Below are 10,601 nucleotides of genomic sequence, written 5' to 3' on the forward strand. Positions count from 1 at the left end.
TGTAAAATAAAATAAAATAAATATATATACTACTCAATGCTAGAAGTCTAAACCTCAAAATGCACTCACTCGAGGCACTCCTTAAAATGGAGAACATTGACATCTGTGCAGTGACAGAGACCTGGTTCAAAGCTCCAGAGAGCACCTCTGCATTACCAGGCTATAATTCATACCAAACCTTTCGGCCACCAAACCCGGACTGAAACACTAAAGGTGGAGGCGTGTCCATATTCATTAAGGATATCCACACCTCCAAGCTAGTTGCTCAGCATAATGCATCCGAGATTATCCAAGTTCAACTAACTCTGGGCAAAACCGCAATCCAGATTGTAGCTTGCTACAGACCCCCCACCATGCCCCAGGATTCCCACTCCTCTTTTCTTGATACACTGGAAAATATTAAGGTACAACCCAACACTCTAATATTGGGTGATTCCAACTACCCTACCATTAAATGGGAAAACTACTCATGTACCAACTCTTTTGCTCAACTTTTTCTGGAAATTATCAATTCCAATGCTTTGGATCAACTTATCCACACCCCCACCAGGGGCAGCAATATCCTAGACCTGGTCATCACCAACATGGGTGACCGGTGTTCCACACCAGAGGTCAGCTCCTCGTTGGTCAGATCCGACCACAAGCTAATCACCCTAGACATCCACATCCCGCTCCCATCCCCCATTAGGAAAACAACCGTAAAAAATTTCTCCAAAGCCAACTTCACGCTTCTTAAGACAGAAGTGGCAAACTTCACGACACCCATGCAGATGGACAATAGAGGTACAACTGCTGAATCCTACACAAATGCACATTATAAGCACTTACACGAGTGCATGGATCGTGCTAGCCCTAACAGAACCAAGATGCTATCCTCCAAAAAAAGGAAGCCAATCTGGTGGTCTTCTGCCATAAACAAACTCTACAACAGAAGAAAGAAACTGTTGCATAAAAGAGTAAAATCCCATGATTGGAGGAACTCCCTGGTCAGCCTCAGTAAGAAGCTCAGATCCCTCATAAAATCCTCCAACGCTAGTTATGAAAACAAAATTGCCACTGATTCTAAAGACAACCACAAAGCATTCTATAGCTATGTCAAAAATCTCAATGGCAACACTCAGATCTGCTCTGAGTTACAGCACAATGACACTAAATATACAGAACCAACTGATATTGCCAACATCCTGGCAGATAGGTTCAGTGCTAACTTTACCCCCCTCTCACCCCCTAAAGGGCCCATATTTATAATGGAAGAATGCAAAGTTCCTGTAATCACGGCTGCACAGGTAAAAACTTCACTCTCCAAAGCCAAGAACACAGCATCCATGGGACCTGACAACATCCCAGGCTGCCTTCTACATGAACTACAGAATGAACTGGCACCCCACCTAAGTACCATGTTCAATCATAGCCTCACCCCAGGCTTTGTGCCCATTGAATGGCGCACCATGACAGTTATCCCACTCCACAAAGGGGGGGGGGGCCACAACAGACCCCGGGAACTACCGCCCCATTAGCCTGATGAGCCTCATCTGCAAGGCCATGGAACATATCATGGAACTCATAAACAAAGACATTGGAGATTTCCAAACTCTGGACCCCACACAGTTTGGGTTTGTAAAAGGCAGATCATGTCTCCTAAACCTGATAGACTTCTTTGAAGTAGTTACCAAAGCCATAGATGAGGGTAAGGTGGTTCACACAGCCTATCTAGAACTCACCAAGGCGTTCAACACCATCTCCCACTCTGGAATTATAGATAAACTCACTAAACTAGGTATAAATCCCTATGTCACAAGATGGGTTGCCAACTGGCTTACTGAAAGAGCCCACACCGTGAAAGTAGCAGACTCCAAATCAGACTTCAGACCAGTGACAAGTGGAGTACCACAAGGTTCAGTCCTGGGTCCTCTCCTGTTTGGTATCTACTTCTCTGAAGTACCGGCTAACACAGAAAGTCTTTGGCTAACTAAATTTGCAGATGACTGCAAACTAGGAGCCATAATTGAAACTCCTAATGATGTGGACATCCTACAAAAGGGCCTCACTGAGACAGATGCCTGGTGTCAAAGACATGGTCTCAAGCTCGATGCCAAAAAGTGCATTGTCATCCCCTTTGGTAAAAACTCTGCACCCATGAACTACCACATAGGTGGTATTCTACTTAACACCAAAAGTGTGATAAGAGACCTTGGGACACAGGTGGACAGTAGTCTCTCCTTTGATAATCACATTGCCACAGTGGTCAGGAAATCCTTCTACATGGCACACCTCATCACAAAAGGTTTCTCATCCAGAAAAAAATAGGTCATTGCTCCCCTCTACTCATCACTCATTAGACCCATTATAGAGTACAATGCCCCTTTTGGTATGTACCTCACAAGACATCTACAACAACTGGAAAGGCCACAAAAATACCTCACAAAGAGGATTACTGGCCTCAAACAGATGCCTTACGCAGACCGTCTCAAAAAACTCCAGCTTTACTCCGTCGTATATCGCCTACTCAGAGGCGATCTCTGCCTAACATACAAAGCTATGTCAAACCCAGAGCTGTTGGACATGCTCCACTTAAAGAAATCCCAGTCTCTCTGAGCTACACGCTCTGGGGACCTAAACCTTGTCACCACAATAAACAGAACATGCTGGAGGGATAGATTCTTGTCCCAGAGACTTCCCATACTCTGGAACAGACTACCTATCTATGTCAAACAGAGCTCCTCATTAGCACTCTTCAAGAAAAATCTTGATGATTGGATGGGTAATAGGAAATTCACCCCGGGGATCACTTCTGTGGTTCTGCTTGACAGGGGCACAGGCAAATAATTTTCTTGGGTGGCGAAAGCCAGGGTACCTTTTTGGCTAGACTTGTATAGGCCCTAGGGCCAATAGCCTAGTACCTACCTATGAACCTATATATACATATATATATATATATATATATATATATATAGATATACATATATCCATATGTGTGTATATATATATATATATATATATATATATATATATACATATATCCATATGTGTGTATATATATATATATATATATATATATATGTATATATATATATATATATATAGATATACATATATCCATATGTGTATATATATATATATATATATATATATATATATATATATATATATATATATCCATATATCTATATATATATATATATATATATATATATATATATATATATATATATATGTGTGTGTGTGTGTGTGTGTGTGTGTGTGTGTGTGTGTGTGTGTGTGTGTGTGTGTGTGTGTGTGTGTGTGTGAAATAAAATGTTGGCTCCCAGCTTGCATGCTGCAGCCTGTTTGTGAACAGACAGGCATAATGGCTTCTCCCTTATTGCCTTACTTCCTCCATCTGTAATACTTAAATACATGGGACTAAACACAATAGACTTGATACAAGTAAAAACATATTTTTTTTGTTGCAGCAATGTTTTTAATTAGGTACAAAGCTGAACTAATCATTCTGTAAAAAGAGAAAAAAAACAACACTATGATTACCTTGGGCTGAGGTTAGGTGAGTCAGTGCAATCCTCTGTTGTAAGGTGCAATTTAAGGTTTTTGTCTCTTTTTCTGTTGTCGCAGTGGTGTTCATTATTATGCCTGTTCCTTGAAGGATTAGAACTGACAACTTTGACTGGTGACTTTGCTGACACAGGGCCTGAATGAAATGATTTTGTGTTTTCCCCAGGGGAACTTCCATTGTTTCCATTATTGCTGTACTGAAGCAGTACTGTTTTCCTGGTAGATATGTGAGACATTTGCATGGACCCATGTTCTTCATCATCTTCCTCATCCTCAATGATAGATGGCAACATTTTATTTACACTGCCATTTCCTCTGGGTTCTACCTGAAAAAAGAAAATACTGTTTTGTTCTTTTTCTAACATTAAATGAATAACTGTTCTAAAGGTTTGACACTGCATTTTCCCAATAATAATTATTAACTATAACAGTGGTGCTGCTGTTTTTTTTTTTGAATTATACATTTTATCTTGGTTATGTGAAGCATAATACCTCTTAGGAGACTTGAAAAGCAGATACCCCTGAGACTCTAGTTCACTATTGATTCTGAGTCTTAAATGGTGTGCTGCTATGAAAAAAAAATCTTTATTTAATACAGGAATAACCATTAAAAAAAGAAACCAGACTGTGTTCTATATCTTCATTACAAAATCTTTAAAACCATTTCATAGCACAGTGTGAAATAGGAAGTCAAATATAAAAACTAAATTATATACCAATTATTCCCCCACAAGCTAGAAATAAACAATCTATAAATAATATATGCAATAAGGTTTTAAACGTGTGTTGCAGTATGCTAGCCCTTAACAGTAGTTTAACTATAGCCTTTCCTTTAGTGTCTGTATTATTTATTCATTTTATTTATTTACATTTGTTAATCAGGTAGTGTCAAGCTGGGCCAGTAGCCTGTTTTGAGCAGAGAACCAGGGAGAAAATCTCCAGTCAAATTAAATTATAAGCAAGATTATAAGCAAAGCTATTACTAAGAACACAGTAGTTAATATAGCATAATACAATAGTACATTAGTTAAATGTAACAGTACATTAACACAATATTCATAAAATAAATAGTTCAAGCTACATATTATAGCAAATTACAGCAGTATAAATGAGTTTATATGAACTCCACTAGCAAACAACTGTAGTTGTTTGAGGTGAAAGATAGTACAGAGTTGGGATTACCCAGGTGAAGTACAGGGGCAGAGCCATCTACTGGTGAAATATTCTTTTAGGCAATTTTTAAAAGAGGAGGTGTTTGTATTCTTTTGGATGTCCTGAGAATACCTCTTAGGAGACCTGAAAAGCAGATACCCATGAGACTCTAGTTCATTCTAGTATTATTCTCTAACACCTTGTCTGTTGACAAAATCTCATTAAGTATAAGAAGTGAAGTTCTAAAGTCAGAGAGCTGTGATGAATCAAAAAGTGTGGGTTTATATCTGACAAAGCAGAATTTGTTTCAATGTAAACACAGGAATGCAGCAATATGCTCATTATGTGATTACGGTGTTCTTTTCTTCTATGCAGAGTTTATAACATCTTTTATTAGGATATGATCTGCGTATAAGTATAAAATAGCTATAACATTAAGCCAACTACATCTAAATACACAAAGCATTAAGCCAAAATAGCTCCCAACTGCTAAGACCAAGAATCAGGGCAAAATCAAAACATAATGCAAGATGAAGGCACAAAATCAGGGACCAAGTTTAAATATTGGTCTTTTATATATATATATATATATATATATATATATATATATATATATATATATATATATATATATATATATATACATAAAAAGTTTATAGAATAAAAGATTTTGAATTATCAATGATTTTTCTAAAAGATATAAAATAGAAAACTTAAATGCCTGCCATTATTTAGTGACAGCAATCCCCAATGATTTGTCAGGAAAAAAAAAAACATAAATTTTATGAGGAAGGGTCACAAAATATGAATAAAATCTGGGACATTCTGTGAAATCAAGGACAGCTTATAGCTATGAAAAATATAAAAATCTGTATGAAGTCCAGATCGCTTAGTTACACCTTATTGTGTCAGCCTTATTCAAGGATATGTAACATAATAGAGTTGATGATTGTAGTCTCACTCTGGAAAGGTAACTGTTGTTTTTATTAGCATCAAAAATAGGGTAACAATTATTGTAATAAGAAGAAAAAGCTGAGCTTGTGACATGAGCTAAGAACTAAGAACAAATGGAAATGAAAGAATATAATTTAGTCAGGAGCTAAAAACATGGAAGGGAATTTCATAACTGTTCACACACACACACACACACACACACACACACACACACACACACACACACACACACACACACACACACACATTCACACTCTCTCTCTCAGATACACTCACTCACAAACACACACATGCATCAACTTACATGCACACATTCATGTATATTAATCCATATGGTTACACAAATTGATTTATCCATTTTGTCCAAAGCCTATTAAGATATGACTATGAAGCAAATAAAAAGCCACAGTCTAGAAGCACTTATCATGCAAAGAAGTTTAGAACTCACTAACATTTTTTACTTTATTTTTATTTAATTAAATTTTTATTTAATTTTAACTATGTCATTATACTGACACATAATGTCACTACATTGATATGACTGTTTCTGATCCTGACCTACAATGGTATTTACAGTGACTGGTAGAAATGTATCTAGAATATGTATTTGGGGGGGGGTCCAATGTTCTTTGGCAGATCATACACCTGGAGAGAATTCCAGTCTTCCTTAAAATGTTGGAGAAATACGGCGACATTTATAGCCAGTTTGCCTTGTTATTAATGATGCATTCATATTTAGCTACTTAAGATGACATTTACAGTCACATATTAAAAGAAAAGGAAAAAGAATATTGCTTATGATACAATAAGGATGAGTCAGATCTCTTAAGCAGTCACTCAAATGAGAAAAACAAACATTTAAATGCTGGAAAGGTGTCCTTGTACCCTTTTAACACATTTTAGGTAACAGTCGATATAATGTAAGTATGCAGAGATGACGGAGAAGGAAGCATGGACAGTTTCAGAAAAAAATTGGACACCACAGAGATGCTTGGCAATTCACACCCAAATTACTTCTAAAGAATGTTAAATGAACTCCACTTTACAAGAATTTCTCACTTGCTTTCATCAGCATGTTCCACATTTTCAAATAAGTGCATTCTTTCTGATTTTACAATCTGTCATAAAATAATTTAAACTTTTTTTAAGGGAGATAAAAGAAAATCTTTCTAAGCTATTTGATTAGCTGGATGAGGGAAAGTCAGTACAAACAGCTTAACTTGACTTGGCCAAAGCCCTTGACACAGTCCCATTTGGGTATCATCGAAAAGCTAACACAACTTGGCGTAAATCCATATCTCATCATGTGGGTGGCCAACTGGCTCACCAATAAGACCCACAAGGTCAAAATCGGTGTTTCCACCTCTGACAGCAGACCTGTCACTAGCGGTGTTCCCCAAGGATCTGTCCTGGGACCCCTACTGTTTGACATCTACTTCTCAGAGGTCCAGGCAAAGACAAAAGGCTTGTGGCTGACCAAGTTTGTGGATTACTGTAAGTTGGATGCTGTCATTGACTCCCCAAATTATGTTAACATATTGCAAGAGGGTCTCACAGCAAAAAATGACTGATGCTAAAGTCATGGCCTTAAGTTAAAAGCAAAAAAAAAATGTATTATCATACCATTCAGCAAAAACATGGCCCCTACCGATTATCACATCGGCAGCAACTCCCTAAGCACACAACCTGTGGTCAGTGACCTGGGTACTCAGGTTGACAACAATCTCACATTTGACCATCATGTAGCGACAGTTGTCAGAAAAGCCTTTTACTTGGTTCAGCTCATGACTAAAGAGATTACACCCAGAAAAAAGGAGGTTATTACCTCTCTGTTCTCCACCATCATTAGGCCAACAACTGAGTATAATGGCCTGTTTGGTATATACCTCTACAAATACTTACACCAACTGGAAAGTCCACAGAAATACCTCACAAAGAGACTCCATGGCCTCCAAAACCTGTCCTATGTGGACAGGCTCAAATCACTATCACTCTACTCAGTATCATACAGTTTGTTCAGCGGTGATCTGTGTCTTGCCTACAAGGCAATATTGGACCCTGCCCTACTAGAGATGCTGCATATCTGTAAGTCTAACTCCCCACTGATTACCCACTCAAAGGGCCTAAATCTAATATTCAACATCAACAAAACCTGCTGGAGAGACAGGTTTGTCTCCCAGAGGCTGCCCTGTCTCTGGAATACACTTCCCATACATGTCAAACAGATTATCTCGCTGACCCTCTTCAAGCACAACCTTGATGAATGAATGGGAAACCACAAATTTGTCCCAGGGGTTCCACCTGTGTCCCTGATTGACAGGGGTGACAGTTGCTGACCGAGTTTTCTTTTTTAGGGATAAACTCGTTTAGGCTTGTAAGAGCCCCAGGCCATTAGTCTATTATCCTCCTATGAGCCTATGATCCTAATGGCATAATTTACTTACCGTATGTTAGGTTCTGTCACTCCAGTATATCAGGATATTAGTACAGAAAATGTTAAACTTCCTGGGTTTTGAATAAGGTCAATGCTTAACATACAGGTTCTTAAACCTAAAATATACTGTTATAAATGTGCTATTTGCAATGGATTATAACTATACAATGTGTTTTGTTTATCTGTGACAATGTGTCTAAAAATAATATTGATATTACCAATATCTTTACTGACTAGGTATAATGATTCCAAAGTTACATAAATAATCTGTTGTAAAAGTCAAATGTCTGTGATGTACATAGCTCTGTTACTGAGTCCCACTACCATGATGGAAGTCTGATGTTGTATACAGGCAGGTTCTGAATACACACTTGTGCAATACATTAGATTAATGCTCTTCACTGGTTATGTTTTGTGTCTGCCATACAGAATAATCAGTGGATACTCATAATATACAAGTGTGTAGTTAACACTCGTACATACTTTCATCACCTGGAATGGTTTTCATTGCTTATACTCTGTGGTTGCTGCTTGATTTCTTCTAAAATACTATAATTTATAATATGAACAACATAGATAAGATGCTTGGGGCATGCATGTTTAGTTTATTTTATTTTTCTTAATGCTGGCATTTTCCTTACACTTAAAAATAACTGATTTCAGTGCCTTTGCTGGAGACTGCATTGAGCATGTGAGAAGAGGACTGGATGTTTTGTGGTAAGAGCTATAACCATTGCAGAGGTTAAAGCTGTGTGTTATACCTTACTGTTCTTTGGTAGGCATCTCTGAGCTGCAAGAAATATAACTGGATGTGCTTTGAAGAATGGAGCTGTTGGGATCTGTCAGTCATTGGAAAAGTCACATGAGGGTATTTGGGGATGAAGTAATTCTGAGAGAACAACATGGCTGACTACTTGAGAAATTTATATAAAGGCAATAACTGATAATGAGTTATTATGCTCTCTTTTGATTTCATGTTCGGGCTTCGCATCTCAATCTTAAATGATAATTTTCCATATTTTTCATGGATTTTTGATCTGCAGAGAAATGGTATCACAGAAAGATGTTTGCAATTATAGCAAGGCTCTCATATCATGCTCCCACAACTCTGTTTACATCAAGTAGGTAGAATTGGCTCATATCTGCTTTTATCTTGTACATTTCTGCTGAATTTTCATGTTGTGTTGTGGGGTTTAATGCATCTGCATTATAAGTTCAACATAGCAAGAACTTTGCATACATGACATAGCCTTCCGCCAAAAATGCTCAGTATAAAAGCTATACCGTTAAATATATAATCTGTCCTATTTGACTGTCATACATAACAGACTGGGGACCATGCAAGGTGCAGGCTAATTAGGATGACACAAAATATGTAGCTTAGTCATAAAAGCATATTATAGTGATTTTGCTCATGAGTACATTATTACATCTTGATTTTTTTGAATTAACTCATTGTTGCCAATAAATGACTATATAAATCTTTGAGCCACATCTGGAAAATGCATGTTTTTTTAACATATGTGTCAAAGCTTAATACTAGTCATACAGAAATTTAGCATGAGTTAATACCGTGTATGCTGTGCCCAAGTAATTAAAATGTCAGCTTATGTCACTTATACTTTTTATAATGAACTGTTTCTTCAGCAATGTATTAGTAAGTATATACTTTTGATTTACATGACTTTATTATATTATCCTTTATTACTATTTCTTTTCTCCTCTTCACTTGCTATGATACAAATTAAGAACACAGTTTGGCTATTTTATTTTCAGAAGCTGAAGATATTACACATCTTATAATGTAAAATAGTCATTATGAGTGTTAACGGCATTCTAGGATTTTTATTTATGAACACAAGGTGAGTAGATACAGTACACTTTGCTAACTTATTCAAATCTTCAAGAAAGTGCCATATACCAATATGCTGGATGTATACCATGAGGTAACAGAACAAGCCTTTTGCATTTCAGGTCCATCATTTTAACATGTGAACTTTGAAAATGAATAATCTCTGATTATTGCAATTGAAATGAAAAACAGATGACCTAACCTGGGATTCAGTGAAGCAATGTCACAGTATTATTAGGACTTCACTGTGAGCTTTAGCAGCTCTATACTGACAAAGACTGATTGAGAGGTATGAAAAAGCTGCATGCAACAAAAACAATTAGCAGCTCATTAGCATGTCTCTGAACTCGGTATAGCACAGTTAGAAGTAACAGTGCTAGTGCTCCCTCTACTAATCCCTGCAGTGCTTGCATAGACATGCATACACACATGCACGCACACACACGTGCGCTCTCACTCACACACACACACACACACACACACACACACACACACACACACACACACACACACACACACACACACACACACACACACACACACACACACACACACATGTGCTTGCACACTCCTACATGTACCTACTTGCTGTGGCTCTAACAATCCCAGTTCTGCCATGGACATCAGTGGGTGTCCACTATCAAAAGAAGGGTACATTTT

General features: G+C 37.4%; 1 protein-coding gene across 1 annotated transcript in view; it reads right to left on the minus strand.

Moving 5' to 3' along the window:
• The window catches only part of LOC122798207 (potassium voltage-gated channel subfamily H member 8-like), a 190,667-nt gene extending 186,798 nt beyond the window's left edge, over positions 1-3,869 (minus strand). Inside the window, exon 1 of the mRNA XM_044066963.1 lies at positions 3,526-3,869. Within this exon, the coding sequence (XP_043922898.1) occupies positions 3,526-3,842 (317 nt within the window). The 5' untranslated portion in view covers positions 3,843-3,869. The remainder of the gene's footprint in view (positions 1-3,525) is intronic.
• Positions 3,870-10,601: the final 6,732 nt, after the last annotated feature.

Source organism: Protopterus annectens, chromosome 3.part1 (assembly GCF_019279795.1).
Source record: "Protopterus annectens isolate FY-2018-M chromosome 3.part1, PAN1.0, whole genome shotgun sequence".
NCBI classification, from domain to species: domain Eukaryota; kingdom Metazoa; phylum Chordata; order Ceratodontiformes; family Protopteridae; genus Protopterus; species Protopterus annectens.